The 19768-nt window shown below is 37.4% G+C and overlaps 1 protein-coding gene across 7 annotated transcripts in view; it reads left to right on the forward strand.

Annotated features, from left to right (window-relative positions):
• The window catches only part of LOC147034379 (zinc finger Y-chromosomal protein 1-like), a 139281-nt gene that overhangs the window by 5377 nt on the left and 114136 nt on the right, over positions 1-19768 (forward strand). For 5 of the 7 annotated variants that reach the window (XM_085881945.1, XM_085881986.1, XM_085881963.1 and 2 more), the window contains exons 4-5: positions 1941-1982; positions 10936-11040. In XM_085881945.1, the coding sequence (XP_085738071.1) occupies positions 1941-1982; positions 10936-11040 (147 nt within the window). The remainder of the gene's footprint in view (positions 1-1940; positions 1983-10935; positions 11041-19768) is intronic. The other 2 variants (XM_085881971.1, XM_085881979.1) reach the window with 1 other exon arrangement.

Raw genomic sequence — 19768 nt, forward strand, 5'->3', positions numbered from 1 at the left:
CCAACAATGAGCGGACTGAATTCCATTCCCAAATATGGTCATGAACCGATTCGCTTGGCTGTGTGCCAAGGAAGGGAATGCATCGTGTCCCTCCCAACGATGAGCGGATTGAATTCCATTCCCAAATATGGTCATGAACCGATTTGCTTGGCTGTGCGCCAAGTAAGGGAATGCGTCGTGTCCCACCCACTGAGGACGGGCCACGCCTGAGCGAACCGCGCCTGAGAGCGATAAAAGGAACGGAGAGGAAATAATCAGTGGAATCTGCTCAAGCGAGAGAGGAAGAATTCATGCCCGTTCACAACGCATCTCTCGAGTGGTTCTGCTCAAGCGAGAGAGGAAGAATTCGTGCCCCGTTCAAAACGCATCTCTCGAGGCTGGGCAGAAGGCATCTCATCGCTGGCGTGCTCTGGTTCCCGGGTGATCTCGTCTCGTCGCTGGCATGGTCTGCGTCTGGCTGCCCTTGGTCCGTTCGTTCCGACTGGTGCTCGCTCCGGGAAGGTTTGGACGTCGAGCCACGCGCACGCGGCCAGGTAGCCTGTGACGTTCTCATCCCTCAGCTCGACTTCCCTCCGAGCTGAAGGGATAATAAAGACCATTTTGGGTCCGTTTCTTTGGGTGTGCGTCTGTGTGTGGGTCCGTCTTTAAGTAGGAATTGTTTAAGTGCTTGTGTGTAAATTTGCATTCTCCATTAGTCGTGATAACTCTGCCCTTACGTGCTTCCCTCGTTTCCCCGATTCCTGTGAATAAATTCCCCATTTGTTGAATGTATCAGCTCGCTTCTGTGTTTCTTCCATTTGTTTATCATGGCGCGTGTTGCTGAATTATAAAGGCTGTTGCCGCTGTAAATGTACAGTTGGACCGACGGGACTTCGGCGACCATCTGCTCGGGTTGCGCACTGGTCGGGCACTCTAACAGCTCGACTCATACGAGTGCCGTCGGGGGTGTGAATACTCGGTAACTCGCCCGGTGGATCTCTCGGTATTTTGAAGATTGGCAAATAACCCTGTACCACATGGTGGAATTATTGACGATTCATGGTCCGTTAAGGGACCCGTACCCTCAGAGTTTTCCGAAAGGTACGATCTAGATTCCGGGTGTTCGGTAGAGTCGACCCGACCGCCCTACCTAGCGGTCGTGCTCGCAACCGATACCTGGTCCGTAACAATATAACTGCAAAGGGATCCCGATAATCCGCTGAAGGCTGACCATGACCGGATCTATAAAGGCTATATCCACCACGTGCAAAGTACTCTAATACTTTCCATTAGAATGATCTTCTCCATTGTCTGTGCTAAGTTTTGTACACCTCCTTTAGGGAGAGGCTTCCCCTGTGCAGGAGTTTCTTTTTAAACCAAAAATCTCTTTTTCTAGTGGACTGCGTGCACCCACGGGTCGCAAAATTACAAACTGAGGAAAATGGAGATTACGTGTGCAGTGTTGTTTTGCTCATTTCCTCAATCTCTCTCTCCTCTCTCCTCTCTCTCCTCTCTCCTCTCTCCTCTCTCCTCTCTCCTCTCTCCTCTCTCCTCTCTCCTCTCTCCTCTCTCCTCTCTCCTCTCTCCTCTCTCCTCTCTCCTCTCTCCTCTCTCCTCTCTCCTCTCTCCTCTCTCCTCTCTCCTCTCTCCTCTCTCCTCTCTCCTCTCTCCTCTCTCCTCTCTCCTCTCTCCTCTCTCCTCTCTCTCTCTCTCTCTCCTCTCTCCTCTCTCCTCTCTCCTCTCTCCTCTCTCCTCTCTCCTCTCTCCTCTCTCCTCTCTCTCTCTCCTCTCTCCTCTCTCCTCTCTCCTCTCTCCTCTCTCCTCTCTCCTCTCTCCTCTCTCCTCTCTCCTCTCTCCTCTCTCCTCTCTCCTCTCTCCTCTCTCCTCTCTCCTCTCTCCTCTCTCCTCTCTCCTCTCTCCTCTCTCCTCTCTCCTCTCTTCTCTCTTCTCTCTCTCCACAGTGCCACTGACTGTGAATTCGGGGAATATGGAAGAATCGATTGGTGAATACATGCCTTTCTTCCTCTTTGTTTGCATCATTATCTTTTTCTTCATGAATTTTAATTACTAAAAGTTTCTTCTTCTTTATTATTGTTTATTTTTTTTTGTTCATAGTTGAGGCTCATTGTTAATGCTGAAAGGGTAGTTTGAGCCTGTGCTCTTCATAGTTGATTTTTGGGTGGATTCATCTTCAATGGATTCCAGACCCGATTACATCACAACATGTTTACCACAATGAATTGTCAGATACAGCCATGGACAGTTTATTTAAATATGGCTGATGTTACACTTGTTTTTACAGGGAAAGATTCCATTCGTGCAATTTTTTTGCCGTGTTCAGTGATTGCTGGTAATCAGTTCGATAATTTGCAAAGATGGTTCTGAATGAAAAGTACAGAAAAATATGCATGATTTATCTGTCTTCATCAAATACTACAGAACTTTTTATTTTATTTTATTTTACTCATGTTCGGTTTAGGGTTGGTATCGAGTATCGCCTCAACATCTTACGTGTTTCTTTATTTTGTCCACTTGCATTTCGAGATGCTCTCTTTGACCATTTGAGTTGTCATCTAATTTTCAACAAACCTTTTTTATGAGACTAAGGAGAACACTAATTAATATATTTTACATGTGTTTTTTTTTTAAACTGCTGTTTTCGTCAAGTGTAGTTAATAGCACAAAGCAGACGCTTTACATTTTTGGCTGCCCTCTCGTTATTTTTTTGTATGCAGAATCGATGTTTATGGAAGAGCAAGAAGACTTAACGGTTCAGGACGCGACATAACAAAAGGAATAGCAGAAAGAGAAGGGGGAAATGCCAACAGCAGGGCTGACAGAGAAATTAGATGGAGACGGGGAACGAGGGATACAGGTAACAATGTGGGGTAGGAGAGAACGCAAGGGGTGGACAAGGTGGATACAGAAGCAACGTTTTGGGGGTGGGGAGGGGGGAGGTGGCTTAATGGGTGTAGAAAAGATAATGGTTTTGAATGAGGGATGATCTGAGATGATTGTGAACAGCTGTCTTGAAGACCTGAAGGGAAGAATGAGATTGAAGGGAATGTGGAAGTTGGTTCCACAGGTGTGGTGGAAAAGAGGAAGAAATGAGTGCAGGTGGGTGAGTTGTCCAATTCTTAGAGAAGATCTCCTCGGATGGCAAAATTTCATATTCTTGCCCCAGCTCGAATTTCATGTCTAAATGTGAGGTTTTATTAATCTTTGCAAGAAAATGGCAGTCATAGGTTTAAGGTGTGAAATCGCTGAACTAATTTACATATTTGCAAATTAGGTGTTATGTATGGGACAATTTGAAATAGTGATTTACATTGCACCAAACTTTACAACATTTTTTTCTTCCATGGACATGAATACTCTACCATGCCCTTTCAATACACAATAAAAAATTGTTCACTTCATTAATTATGCAAATTAGGCCTGGTCTTAATCACCGATGTCCCATACGTAACAACTTTACATGGATTTTTTTAGGATTACACTAAACTCCAAAAATTTTTTTAGTGCCATTTTCAGAAGTTCTAATCCATCATGTATTGGTCATATATCCTGTATTTCTAGTTTAAAATATAAGAAGATAATTAGTTCACAAGTGGTTTTTTACCAATCAGCCCGAATTGGGAGGGGGGGGGGGTATTGTCGTCACAGGCGTTGTCGGGTGTCCGTCCGGGCGTCTGTCAACTTTTGGTCTCCGTCAATTTCGAGGAGAACGCCTTGTCTGATTAAATCCGTTTTTGCAGGGTGTATTGGGGTTGAGTAGAGGAATGTTCCGTTTGAAAATGGGAGCGCTGCGATTTTCAATGTGGCCTCCATGGCAGCCATCTTGAAATTGGTTTCCGTCGATTTCGAGGAGAACACCTTGTCCGATTAAATCCATTTTTGCAGGGTGTGTTGGGGCTGGGTCGAGGAAGGTTCCTTTCGATATTCAGTGCGATGCGATATCCAATATGGGGGTTAGGGCAGCCATCTTGAATTTGGTTTCCGGACAATAACTGGAGAACGGCTTGACAGATTGATTTTATTTTCATGGGGGTATAATGGGGGTGGTTTGCGGAAGGTTCCTTTCGATATACAGCACATTCCGATATCCAATATGGCGGCTAGGGCAGCCATCTTGAATTTGGTTTCCATACAATAACTTGAGAACGGCTTGACTTATTGATTTAATTTTGTGTGATATAATGGGGGTGTTTAGCGGAACGTTCCTTTCGATATTCAGCGCAATCCGGTATCCAATATGGCGGCTAGAGCAGCCATCTTGAATTTGGTTTCCGGACAATAACTTGAGAACGGCTTAACACATTGATTTTATTCTGGCGAGGTATAATGGGGTTGAGTAGAGGAAGGTTCCTTTCCAAAATGGGCATGCTGCGATTTTCACTGTGGCCGCCACGGCAGCCATCTTGAAATTGGTTTCCGTCAATTTCGAGGAGAACGCCTTGTCCGATTAAATCCATTTTTGCTGGGTGTGTTGGGGTTGAGTAGAGGAAGGTTCCTTTCGAAAATGAGCATGCTGCGATTTTCAATATGGCCACCATCTTGAAATTGGTTTGTGTCAAGGGGCTGAGGGGTTACGCCTGCTTAGCGGTGATATTTGTTAATGTTACATATGGGACAATACCGTTACGTGTGGGCCATTGCTTGCAAAGTCTGTGGGAAAGACTACTTCAACATCACCAAGATCTGACCACTACTTTGGCTAGTGGACATTTTGAGCATTCATGTATTCTCATGAGACCTGTCCTCCATACATGTCCCAGTTTAAGGCAGACTAAACAATATGGGATCATTCCATTTGTAAAGAGGGGTGTGACATCCTTTTGAAGAAGATATTAGTTTTTGTTTTTCCTTATTTCAGACACCTCTAACTTTCTGGTTTTTCTCTGAAACATACTGGAATATATATTTCCCTTTTACACAAAATGAATAACTTCTTCTATTCCCTTGTGTAAGTGGAATTAGTCCATATTATAACTTAAGATTTCAAAGTAATAGAATAGTCACAAGACATGCACATGTATGCACAGAATCTGACATGTGCCACACTGAATTAGAGGGAAAGCATCAATATCCAGAGTGACCACCACTGACAGACTGTAGACATTTGGGATCCTTGTTCAGCCTTCCATGTGCTTCTGAGTGCAAAAGTGAGTATATCATGTAATTTGTCACTGAATATGATTATTGCTGGTTTATTTTTCCCCAGTATTGATATGATGTGTATGGGCATGTGTTTTTATTGTGTGCATGTGAGTGTGTCAGAAATTTCAGTCATTCAAATCTGCAGTTAATAAGCTGTAATTAAAATTACAGTAATGAACTTTTATTTATTAATTCGGGAGTCCTGTTTTTTTTTCTTTTATTGCAGACTTGAAAATCAATATGAAGGATAAAAGTGCTAGCCGTGTTGCAGCTCACAGACAGAGAAAACAGCAAAATAAGGAAGAATATGAAGCATACAAGAAGTCAGAAGCAGAAAGACAGAGAAAAATAAGGGCAAAGAAAAAGAAACTCATGACAAAAGGCGATTGCATGAAGATGCAAGAGTGAGAAAAACCACAAAAGAAAGCAGAGGGAGAGGAAATGCAAATCAAAGCAGAAGAGTCCCCAGATTATGGCAGATGGTAGTGGGATGACAGCTGACCTTCCAACAGAAGTCTTCAGAAGTAAACAGAGTAAGGGAAAAGATTCCTGTAACTTTCTCTTTGGAAAGAGTAAAAAAAGCAAAAAGCAAAAAATTTGGAAAAAGCAAAAAAAAGCACTTCCATGAAAGAAGGAACAGAGAAGTGTGGTACTGCAGCAAATTGTGCATGATCATGCAAATAGTCTCACACCTCAAAACAAAAGGAAATTTGAAGAAGGTGTATTCAATCCCAAATGAAAAAGATTTATGTTTTGATGACAGAAAAAGGAATACCAATGCAATTTCAGAGTAGGTGAAGTAACATGTCCAGGAGTATTATGAACGTGATGATGTTGGCAGGATGCTTCCTGGGAAGAAAGACGTCAAGCGTGTAGTCATCAATGGCAAGCCAGTGAAAAAGCAAAAGCATCTACTCATGACCACGTGAGGCATATGTGCTATATACAGTACTCAAGAATTCCCTGGCAACAAGATTGGTCAGAGCAAGTTCCAGGAATTTCAATTTCCAGTCCGAGAGAATCAACCGACGCCTCTGGCAAGACATGTTTTACAATGTCTTCCATCAACATGCTAAAATGAAAGAACTAAAGTCACAACTCCAACCCGGTGATATAATTGTCCATGAGGACTTTTCAGAAAACTATAACTTGAAACAACAAGGAGAGATCATGGCTGCACATTGGCATTCTGACAGTCGTACACTTTTCACAGTAATGGTATACAACAGACATGAAGGATAACCGAAACACCTATGTTACACCATTGTGTCGGATGAGCTTTCTCACACCAAAGACTCAGTTGTAGCATTCAACAACATTCTTCTTAATGATCCCACAAAGAAACTGCTCTTCAAAATCAGCCATGTGCATTATTGGTCAATTCAAAAATCGCTTCTGCTTTGCAAATATGCTCTTCTATGATGCAATCATGGATTGGTCATTGTTTGAGACCGCTCATGGAAAGTGAGCAGTTGATGGTGTGGGCGGTGCAGTCAAAAGAGTCATTTGGCTGGCAGTGTTGAGAAACGAGGAAGTGGTGACAGACGCAAGACAATTTGCCAGTGTTGCATCTAAGTTGTGTGAAGACATCACTGTCTTGTTTGTCAGTAAAGAAGAGATCTCGAAACTTGTAGAAAAGCCGGAAAATGCTGTGCTCTACTGTCCCTGAGACTCACAAGCTTCATTTTATCCGTCCAGTGAGACCTGATGTCATCGGTGCAGCAGTAAACACTTCCTTTGATACTAGTGTCGCCATGACAGAGCATGCTATAATTCCTGAAATTGAAGTTCATGTCACGCCTGTTGTTCAGCAAGAAGAAGAAGAAGAAGTAACTGGCATCAGAGAAGACAAGCCATGTGAAGTAAAGATAGGAGACTTCATTGCTAAAGTTGATGTTGAAGGAAAGACTCGCAATGCTTGTAGAATATTTGTGGGACAGGTAACAAACTTGCATGAGGATGCAGTGATAATTTCATGCAGATTCATGAAAAAAAATCAAATACTTCAAAAGCAAAATTCAGCATCTGCAATGAACCAAAATATGCTGTGCAAGTTGTCAGTGGTTGAAGTTCTACCAACACCAAGTATTACAAACAGAGACATTCATGTGTTTCTATCAGACATAGAATTATCAGAGTAAAATATTGCATCAAAGATTGAAAAAGTCCTTGAAAATCAAAAGGTTAAATGCCCTCAAATGAGGGTGACCATAATTATGAAGACTACTTGCAGGTTCAATCATTATTATATTGCTTTCTCTGTAACACCTTGATGAAAAAGATACATGTTTCATGATCCTTGTAAATCATTGTATAAATCATCTTTTTTAAGTTCAAAAATTTTACATAACTGCAGATGGTTGAATCATTATACTGTTTTCAAGAACCGTCATATACTAATTTGTCAAACATTTAACAGGTAGGCCCACATTCATAAGTGTGCTTTACCATTTACTTTCTGCTAAATCGTGAGAGGCACTCATCTACGTATATGTCCGCAATAAAGTTGTGCATTTCATTTTCTTCATTAGTATTTGCAAACCATGGTTAATATGATTCTACTTTAAAATCATTTTGCATTTTTTTTATACTTAATAATCAGATGATCACTTTGTTTCATATCCTACCACATTAATTGCTGCATTTCTAATAGTTAAATGTTGGATCTTTGTGTCAAAATATGCTCAAGCCTGTTGATTGTGTTATGAACAGCAATTTACACCAATAATGTATATATCCAATGTAAAGCCGATGGAGAATTGTGTCCCATACATAACGTGTTCTTTGTTCACACCAATTTACCTCTCTTGATTACTGTGTATTTTTTCTGTAAGAGAATTTGTGATGAGTTACGCAAGTGTTTCAACTTTCTCAACATTGAAGATTCTGGTGAATGATTAAAATATTTTCAGAGAACTTTAAACTTGAACATATTTATTTGAGAAATCGTGTTTCTTGTGGTCCCATACGTAATGCACCGTGTTTTCTTTTATTACATAAACATCCCAAGGACTAATGACATAAATTATTGTGGGTATTCTCCTTGCAGATACCCAACATCAGAATAAATATCACTGAAATGAATGACTATCTTAATTGCAGAGGGTTGAACTTTCTGAATGTTCCAAACATAACGTGTGCGAATTATTGGACTTGCCCAGCAGTGATTCTGGATTGATATCGTTTCACCAGAAGGGGATTGATGGTGGACCGGGTGCGCCTTGCGGATACCTGGGGACGGGGGGGGGGCGGGGGGGGGGAGAGGAGAAAGCATGGAAAGGACAGAGGGTGCAAAACCAGAAAGGAGGTGGAAGAAGACAGACTACCGACCTGTCAGCGACGGCGAAGTGATAGGCAAATAGACTCAGATTCATCACGGGAGATTCAAATGACCTTTGAAGGCCTTGGTTTCCATGGCGTCGAGCTGAGCAAGGTGTGATGCAGGGGTCTAGCCCAAACGGGAGAGCATACTCCATCAAGCTGAGGACGAAAGCCTTGTAGTTGGAAAGGTGCTCAGGTGTACCAAGGAAGGACTTTGCACGACGGAGGATGCCCAGGCTGCATTTGGAAACCAACTTTGATACGTGGTTTGTCTGAGAGTGAGACCCAAGTTTGACTGACTGAACTTCTTCGAGAGGGTTATTCACAAAGTAGATGGAAGGGTCTGTTTTTGGAGAGACAGAGACAGAGACACACAGACCAGGATTGAAAGACAAATTCCAAGTGTTTTGACCAGTTTGTGATTTTTGTCAGGGTCTGAGGAGAGGAAAGAGGCACCTGCATGTCTGTCAGAAGGATGAGGGATGTCATGGCAGAGGGTGGAATCATCAGCAAAGAGATAGAGGATTTTCCTGAGTCCAATATATCATTGATCAAGACCAGGAATCGGACTGAGCCCAGAATGCTGCCTTGTGGTACTCCAGCCTTGACATGGATCAGGGAAGAAAGGATTCCATTGAGAGCCACATGCTGGCTATGAGAGTGGAGCCAGGCAGTAAGCCATGTGTGGAGTTGGCTTTGGATTCCATAGGCAGAGAGTTTGGGGTGGGGTGCCAGATTAGGTTCCAGACTGTATTGATAGATAGCTCAAGATATGTCCAGAGAGACAGCCATGATCTCATGTCTGAAATTGAGGGCCTCCATCCTTTTCTGGGAGAGTAGAAGCAGCATATCGCATGTAGAGGAACCAGGTCTGAATCCAAATTGATGATCTGGGATGATGTCATTGGAGAAAAGGAATAATTTCATGTCAATTGTGATGATCGAGTCCACAGCCTTGCTGATGATTGGACGTTGGCTAATTTTTCTGTAGTTAAGGGGATCTGGCTTTGTACCTTTTTACCTCTACCACTGAAGTGGATGACAGTTATGTTTTCACCACTGTCAGTCTGTCTATCTGCTGTCTGTCTGTGAGCAGGATATCTCAAAAAGTTAAGGACGGATTTGGATGAAATCTGGTGGTCAGGTTGGGTGTGTGACAAGGACGAATTGATGAGATTTTGGTATAGATCTGGATCCAACTATGAGAATTAAAAAAAAAATTCTCTCCGTGATTCTTCACCATTGAGAGGAGGAGGAGGAGGAGATTGGGAGCATACTCTGTGCAGAGCGTTGGTGCTGCTTAAGCAGTCTCCTTGGTTATTTGGCACAATCCTGGACGGGTCGCCACTCAGATACAGTATACCAGAATGCTGGCACTCATTTTGCCGGCCACAGAAGGATGACAGGTCGAGTTAATCCCACCTGGGATTGATTCAACAGCCGAGTGGGATTTGAACTCAGGACCCTCGGATCCAAAGCCCGCCCCCCTAACCATTAAGCCAACACCAGGCATATTGCCATTGAGCCAACACCATTGAGAGATGGCACCAAAAACGATAAACAACATATTTCAAAACGTGGATGGGTTGGGTAGGTGACAAAAACAAGCTGATTCGATTTTGGTTTAGGTCTGAATCCAGATCCGGCCTATCAGTAGGCGACAATACGTAAACTGTTCAGTCTGGCGGAGGCATGTGCTCTCACAAGTGGCGAGTGCTGTTTTAGTTTACGTCATGTAGTGATGTTGGCTGATTTTCAAGCAGATGGAAGATGACCAAAGGCAAATGACAGAGTGAAAAGGGGAGAGAAGAGGATGTGCAAGAGCAGCAGAGTAGGTTTTGAGGTCACTCAAGCTGACGCTGTCCGGTCCAGTAGCAGAGTCAGAGTCAAGCGTTGTCAGAAACTTCTCCACCTTCTCAGGTATAAAAGACAACAACAACAACAACAACAACAACAACAACAACAACAACAAAAAACGTGCTTACATCTGTTTTGCTTTGACTTTGACATTACAGCAAAGTACCTTGCTTTTCCCCTCCGCTTCCATCCCTACCCCTCCGCTTTTACTGTATCCTCACACTTACATGTGTGGACGAGATGTGTATTGCTACTTTTGCTCCTCCAGATAACTGTTTTGATTCATCCTTTATAGCTTCCTCTCCCCACTCCCCTCCACCTCCTTCTCTTTAACCAACAGCTCAGTTTTGTTGAGAGTTTCACTGATCTCAGCATGTCACATTGTCTGCATAAATATTTTGCATGTTGCAGCGCAGCACACTGGGCATTTGTATCTCATTAGTACAACATGAATGCACAGAGCAAATTAGTCAGACAACTTGACTTGTTCTTTTTAACTCTCTCTCTCTTGATGTAATTTATTTGCTCAAATATAATTGCTGCTTATTCATGGCTTACCTCCCTGTTCCCTTGGTACACAATTATGTTAAATGTTCATTATTTCTTTTTTTTTAACAGGCTTGGCAGACGATGTGTACATGGAGGTTGTGGTTGGGGAAGATGACACGGCCACATCAGTTGATTCCTCGGCTTGTGACCCCACTTGGACCTCATGGGAATTTAGTGAGTCATTTTCTATAAAAGTTACCTGTTGCCTTTCTGAGCTTATATTTTGTAAATCTGATTTATATGTTTTTCTCTGAATTCACCATGAACATCTTCGCTCCCTGAGAAGTAGTTATCAAACTTCAATGGCCGAATTGAGTTAATTGCACTGAGGAAATATTTCAAGGTCAGTGTGCCTTTGTTGTTGATGGCAGTTTTTGTCTCAATGTTTTTTTTTTATTTTTTATTTTAGGCTGATACAAATCTTTGTTGAATGGGAGTAGGGAAAGAATACTGGTTCTGGCTCACTTTTCCCCATGTAAATGAATGGGGGATTTTCAGCCATGAAATTTTTCTTTTTTTTCCCCTAAAAAAATAAATCCCCTTTTTAGCCCAAGGTATATTTATTTGTCTCCCCTTTTAACCTGGAGCCTGGTGTTGGCTTAGTGGTTAGGGTGGCGGCTTGGGATCCCAGGGTCCTGAGTTCAAGCCCCGTTGGCTGCTGAATTAACACCAGGGGGTTGACTCAGCCTGCCATCCTTCCGAGGTCGGCGAAATGAGTGCCAGTGTACTGGTCCCGGTGTATGCCCCGGTTAGAATAGGTGTACCATATCCCTGTGTGTCGTAAGAGGCGACCAGGGTTGGCGTCAGAAAGGGCATCCGGCCATAAAACATTGCCTCAAGAAAAAGCCAAACCCCTGCACAGCAGGGAAAAATGGCTGTAAAAACGGTCATTTTTTTATTTCCCCTTTTAACCTAGGGGCTCTCTATTCAAATAGCCCATACAACAAGATAAAGATTTGTTAAAGGTGATTCTAAAGAAATATCTGAAACGTCGAAGCCCCGGGACACTCTTTATCAAATAACTCATACAACAAGATAAAGGATTTGTTAAAGGTGATTCTAAAGAAATATCTGAAACGTCTAAGCCCCGGGACACTCTTTATCAAATAACCCATACAACAAGATAAAGATTTGTTAAAGGTGATTCTAAAGAAATATCTGAAACGTCTAAGCCTTGGGGCACTCTTTATCAAATAACCAATGCATATTGTTTAGCTCACTCATTGAACCTATAAACATTTGTTCATTCTCAAATTCCTTCAATAGTTTAATTTTCTTTGCACAATAATCCCCATCTAAAATATTGAAAAACAAAACATTTGAATCTTTATATTTTTTAAGATACCCCTTTTGTGCCATTACGAAATGATAAACTTCTCTTAATGATCTCATCTGGCCACCGCCCGAGTTGCATATCATTTTGATATTGTAGTAAATTATTTTTCCATTGTTCAATTGATAACCATCAAATTTTTCAGTCCATTCAAACATATTTATTATTTTCTTTACATCCTCTAACTTATTGGTTTTTAAATTGATTCGCATATTTGTTTTATTTACCTTTGTTTTAGATATTTTTTCAATAAGACTTATTTGATATTTTTCACATTCATTATGTTTTCCATTTATATACCAAGACTGAGATTTTCTCCACTCTTTAGTTTGACTAATACTTGGTTCGACCATTTATATATTGTGAAAAACGCGGCGGTAGCCCTTAAAAACCCTAACCCATCTTCCCATCGTTAAAACTTGTGTCCATATGGAACACAATCTATTCTATTCACTCTATCATACAATACCCATATGGAACACAATCTATTTTATACACTCTATCATACAATATCCATATGGAACACAATCTATTCCATTATCTAAAATAAATCTCTTATCATCAAAGGCTCCTAATGCCTTTTTATTTACTTCTTCACTATATATCTTATGTTTATAACTTCTTATTGTATTCATTTTCCTATATTCTTCTTTCTTATTCATCAAACAATTATAATAATTTCTAAAAGTTATTGATTTCTTTATTACATATTTCTTTATTCCCTTTAACCTTTTATCAATCTGATCACCATACTTATAAGCATATGCCTTTGCTCTCAATCCAATAAACTCACTCATTACTTTTCCACCCAACTCATCCTTAAACTTGCCAATAACCTTTTCATTCTTTTTTGAAAATAACTCACTCTTCTTACTAAAATTACTTGTATCATATACTCCAATGTTTTTCTTCATATCTTTATAAACATCGTCAGTTTTTATATCTAGAATAAAACTATCAGTGTCCATATACAACAATGAAGCATTTTCACCATACTCTTTCTTTAAATCATTATACAAATAATCATACATCAATATCTTTGATAAATCAAGAACTGCTGTTCCAATATAAATTGGTTTATCCATGACAATACTTTCCTTTTTCATATGAATAGCAGAAAAGTTCTCTGAAAAAACCTCTTCTCTCTCAAAACTTGGTTTATTTATCAATCTAGAAGCTTCTTTCCAAGATGTTGCAAATCTAATGTTTTGCCTGTTTCTAACATTCTCCATTGTCTTTCCAAAGACAGCATTATTCATCAATTTATAGAATTCCCCTTCAAATTTTACTTTTGTATTTGTTCTCATATCTGTATTGAATTTAATATACTTTTTCATCCAAGGACTTTGTTTAAATTTTAAAACTCTATGAATTTTAGCTACTCTCAACCCAGCAGATAAATATTGTCTCAAGTTCCTTTGATGCAAAACATATCCCTCTTTATCATAGAATGTTGTTAATAACTTTTCTGTTGATTTGCCTTTAATATTAAAACTTTTATGATAATCACTGAACCATTCTTTCTTTGGGGTTTCTTTCTCACATGCAAAAGGAAGGTCTTTATGCTTATTATGAAGATCACTCGGGTACTTCAAATCAACTTCAAAATAATAACCTTCTTCTTTGTCATTCAATTTCTCTTGAGAAGAAATAACAATATTCATCAAAGCCTTTTCATAATCCTTTTCTTCCACCCACTCTAATTTACCATAAGGCAGAGATTGAGACATTGCCCATCCATACAAATTATTAGCATCAAAGTACATCAAATAATTACTATCTTTTTCACTCTCATAATTTGGAAGATATTTATTATTTGCTTTAGCATATCTTTTTGAACATACTTGTGATATTCCACCTCTCTTAGACTTCTCAATCATCAAAAGCATATCTACATCACTGACTAAATCTATATCTTGTTTTGTCATTTTCAACATTGCACTCCAAGCTAAACCAGGAGCTGTGAAATAGTGTGCAGGATCTAATCCATAACAATTTTTATTATGACAGAGTGATCTAAAAGCTTCAAACACATCAGCTAACAATAAAACATCTGTTTTTAGATACAAATCATGATATTCTCCAAGGTTCTTTATCTTAAATATTTTCCAAATTTCTTGTGCGTGTTTATATTCCTTATCACTTATCTCTTCTTCATAAAGGTTATTATAGAAACTTTCTTTTGAAGGAAGTTGTGTTTCTTTAAATCTCATAAATGAATCCATATAACCATAAGGATAAATTCCCTTACTTGTAAGAATTTTCTCTTTACTTTGAATTTCATTCCTTGTTTCAATTTCCTCTCTAGTTAGAATTCCCTCTTTATCAGAATTTCATCTATAATCAGAATTTCCTCTTTAGTTAGAATTTCATTCTTTGTTCGAATTTTCTGTATAATTAGAATTTCATCTTCAGTAAGAATTTCTTCATTCATTTCCTCATTAATTAGAATTTCCTCTTTACTTTGAATTCTCTCTTTAATCTGAATTTCCTCTTTAGTTAGAATTTCCTCTTTTGGAAAAGAGCCCGTGGAGCTTAGATTTGATGCGAGGTTGGCTAGTGGCGTTCCCATAAACTTGTAAGAATCAAGAAACCTTATACGAGTTGTAGGTTTTGTGAATATCATTTTTGTAAATGAAATATACTTTTGACTTGTGTTTGTTATGGCAGAAATATTCCCTGGTGTTTTTGAAAGTTCATTTATAAATAGATGTGTATCATAGTTGGCGCTGTTGTGAAGAAAGACTGGAATAAAAGAAGGTAATTTATAATTAAGATTACAACAGGAATGAGCGGGACCTCTATATTTACCAGTAAGATGACAATGATCCCTAACTTTAGACTCCTCAATTTCCTCCTCACAAATATGACAGATATTGTTCTTTCTAAATTCTAATTTTTCTTCTATGGTTAATTTCATCGGTTCATTTGTTTCTTTCATTAATTTAGTTAGTCTTATACAATCCTTTTCTAATCGTTTTACAAACTCTTGTGAAGCATTTTTTCCACTATACTGTTCAAGTTTATTATACTTTTCTCCAACAGATGATTTGATATAATAACAGAAACCACAAGGAATATGTTTTTGATATTTATTTGTATATGGTTCTTTTGGATTAGGAGAAGCAGTATTTATCTTTTTAAGGATACATTCAAAATCAGCGTATATCACAAATGGGTGCATGATAGATTTATTATAATCTTCAAAAGAAATCTTTTCACCAGGTTTAGGCATTGTAATTACAGCTGATTTATGATTACTACAATATTTTGAATGTTGTTCTAATCGTTCTTTTGTATGAAATGAATTGACATCGCTTACAAGGATATATTTTGTTTGCTGTTCTGAATACCTGAGAAGAGATTAATCTTGATAAATTATTGATGTATGTGTAATGTGAATTCTTTCCAACACTAAAATATAAAAGATCAATGTGTGTTTCTTCATTTTTATAGTTGTTTGAAATTTTTAATATTTGAACTTTGTTTGTACCCGTTAATCCATATACATTAATAGAAAGATTATTCTTTTTCTCAAATTTAGGAATATCTGTTAGTGGCATTGGGAAATTAAAATCTTTAATGTCCAAGGTATTCTCATATTTCATATATTGTTTTACTCTTTCTGAATTACATTTTGGTGGATGTAAGTGAGCAAGAACAGACCAGAGAAAACATTTATTATCATTATTCTTAATATTAACAACTGCCTTCTTTCGTTTTATTTCTTTTGGTAATTCAATATAAGAAGAAGCTTTAAGAGGGTTTGATTTTAGAATGTGTATATCTAAAAAGATGATTTTTTTAATATTGAATCCACTTCCTACCACTGTATTATCAACATCCTCCTCTTGTCTTGATAGTTCTTCATAAACCCCACTATTCAAAAAATCTTGAAATGATGTTATAAAATGAAGATCTGTTCTCATATAAGGAGTTTGTTCTTCATCTTGTCTTTTCATATTCATTTTCACTCCCATATAAAACTTTAAAGTTTTCATTTCTTTAATGTCTTTTTAATAAATTTTTCAACATCAGGTTTCACTATTTCAATTGATTCAACTATTGATGATGGACCGGGTTCTCCAAATTGAAAAATCCTTATTTTTATATGCCCTTTAAATGCCCCATCAGTGTTTTCAATATAATAGTCTCCCTTTACTTTAAACTCATTTTTCTTGTGTTTTTGTGATTGAAGATGCCTATTATAACTACTCTTCAAAACATCCTTTGAGCAGGTATCACAATGTTTTCTTTCCAACTCAAGAGGGGATATTTTGTGAAATAGATTAAATGTGTGTTTGTTGGTTCGGAGGTGTTTTCTATAATGTTTATATTCGTGATTACAAACATCGCAGTATGTTGTATTCACCATATTTATATAATAAAACTTTGCTTAAACTAAAATTTTCTTGATGAAAATTTCGTTTATTTTACAGGTGAATCTGTGCTTAAACTAAAATTTTCTTGATGAAAATTTCGTTTATTTTACAGGTGAATCTGTGCTTAAAACCATTTTATCCTCCAACTTTTTCACTTAATAAATACAATGTTTCAAGACACAAAAGACACGTTTCAATCAATCTCTTCATTTGTTAAAGATGCTGAGAAATATGTCAAGGATGTAAAATTGAACAAAGATAAATATAACAACTATTGGATAAAAACAATTATGGTGGATATGATGAGTTCTTCAATTTACTTCAGTGGAAGGGCTTTTAGTATACCTGGAAGAACATCAATTAAGGTATCTCTAACAAAAGTTTCTCCTCTCCTTCTAGTAATATATTCAAAACTAGAAAAAGCAATGAAACAAGAAAAGGTATCAAAAAATAAAAACCTTATGGATGAAGCTTTAGAAAGAAAAGATAAGACCATCTGTAATATGCAAGGAGAAATTTGTATTTTTTTCAACAACCCTAAAGATATAAATCCTGATGAAATAAAGGATGTTAATATATCAGGTGAAATGACATTTCGTTCAATTGTAGTTAAGGATCATTTTAAAATTACCTTGAATATAAAAAATGTAGCAGTTGAATCTGTTAATGAAAAAATGTATATCGATATCGATGGTAATGTTTTTTCTTCTAATTAAATGAGCCAATATTCAACTGAAGATTTTGAAGATTATGAGAGTGATTATGATACCGAGAGTTTGCATTCAAACGATAGTTATGACACCGAGAGTTTGTGTTCAAATGATAGTTATGAAAGTATAGATGATTCTGAAAGTATCGAAGATGATATCGAAGATGAATTTCAGTTTAAGTAAAGTTTTACTTTATAAATATGAATAGTTTACTCGATTTTGAGCCTCTTGAATTCCATGATTCTCCATATGACAAATTTGAGAATTGTCCTGCATGTGATAGAGTGGGATTAAACACAGAGTCAAAAGCCTATAAACAATGTATATTCTGTGATTATCTTCTAATTAATGATAATCAAAAATATAAAAAGGAAAATAATTCTTTTAGATTTACACCAAAAATGAATTACTTTACAAGATTGATTAGAGAAATGAATGTAAAGTACGAGGGTGAGAACACACCTTTCCTTACAAGGGAAGAAACTGAACGTATTAGAGAAATGTTCAAAGGATTGTTGTTATATATTATTCATGGATGTGATTTTCAGGGAAATATCAACACAAGATATTGCATAAATAAAATAATGGATTATCTTGAAATTAAACCTGAACTTAGGATAAAATATAGAATTTCGAAAAAAGCCAATAATAAATTAAATAACCTGTTTTCCAAATATATAAATGAATGATTTTTTACCCATTTGGGAAAATAAGATAAAATTTGACAACCATAAAAATCTCCCAAATTCATTAAGATGCCTCATAGTTGGTTCAAGTGGATGTGGAAAAACCTGCTTACTTTTAAAGATGCTCCTCACTCCCAACTTTTTAGATTATGATAATTTAATAATTTTCACAAAGTCGAGTTTTCAACCAGAGTATCAACTACTCTCACAAGGTTTTAATGCTGGTCTTCAAAAAGAAGATGTAATCGGTTTATTTAAACTTCAAAAAAACCTAAATGATTTTAACATTGAAGATATAATACAACTATTTTGTGATACACAGAGATGTAAAAAGAAATCAAAACCGATAACTTGTATTCTGAGTGATAATATGGATGATATACTGTCTCCCCAAGATTTGGATAAATCCAAAAAGAACCTCGTTATCTTTGATGATTGTGTTAATGAGAGAAACCAAACGGTAATGGACAGCTACTACACAAGAGGGAGACATTCTTCTTGTAATTGTATTTATCTTAGTCAATCGTACTTTCAGCTTCCTCGTCGTTCCATCAGAAACAATGCTAATACTTTTATTTTATTCAAGTTAAATTCAATAGATATAAACAATTTTTGGAGAGACAATTGTTCTACATTATGTAGTAAAAAGGAATTTGGGGATTACATGAAACACACGACTGAAAAATATAAATATATTGTTGTGAAACAAGATGAGATATTAAATGATATTTTTCAATAAATAAATGGATGCGAAAGAAAGAGCAAGAAGATTTAGGGAACATCAAGAGTTGGTTTCAAAAGTTGTAAAACAGCAGGAAGACATAAAGAAGAAACGCAGACAGAAACTAATGGGCGAAGAAGCATTTGAAAGAAAACAAGAGAAATTTTTTAAACCACTTTTAAAAACTTCCCAAGAAAAAATGAAAGATGTTTCCACAGTTCCCACAGTAGAATATACTCCTAAAAAACTTCAAATGTTAAAAGATTTCAGTCAAATGACGGAGGAAGAATTAGAGCATTTAGGAGAATTAGAATATGATGATGAAGGTTTATTTCAACAACTGGAAGAGATTAATCGACCCCCTGATTATATTGTGAATGCTCTTCAAAACAATGAATATTCAGCGGATTCAAAAACCAAAGCAGGACTCATTCCAACAGAACAATCAGCAATATTTCATCTTGTTCAAGAAAAGGTATTGATATTTAATGATGAATTAAGGTTCTTGGGTTCTGCTCAACCCCCTGTTAAACTAACTCCGAGATTAATGTTTCTTCTCACAAAAGATGGAAGACAAGGTTCAACTGTGAGGGATGAATCAAAGTATATTGATAAACCATTGGATATGGAAAATAATGATGATAGAGTATATATTGATCTGCTGAACACTCTAAATTATAAGGTTATTCTTTCTGGTAAAAGTAGGAAGAATGAGAAGGAGAAACACATTATTCAGGCTTTAAGTATCCTTGGTTCAGGTGTTAGTTTTCTTCCAAATGACCCATCGCAATTAGTTAATAGACTGTTATTGTTGTTAGGCAGTAAGAAGGCTGGAAATAACAATTGTTTTAATGAAGCATCAGCCATTTTAGACCAGTTGATGAACATGAAAATAATTAATAAATATCAATATAAAGACATTTTATCTCATATTAAATAAGATGAGAAGCACAATCCTTAGTTTCAATTTCACAACAAGCGACCACACATCTTCATTCCCATACCCACTACAACTTGACACAACAAAAGAATATGAGGCATCTTTATTGTCCATGGAAACTTATAATACC

Source organism: Eptatretus burgeri, chromosome 1, assembly GCF_056783735.1.
Source record: "Eptatretus burgeri isolate ZD-2024b chromosome 1, Ebu_testis_v1, whole genome shotgun sequence".
In the NCBI taxonomy this organism is placed as follows: domain Eukaryota; kingdom Metazoa; phylum Chordata; class Myxini; order Myxiniformes; family Myxinidae; genus Eptatretus; species Eptatretus burgeri.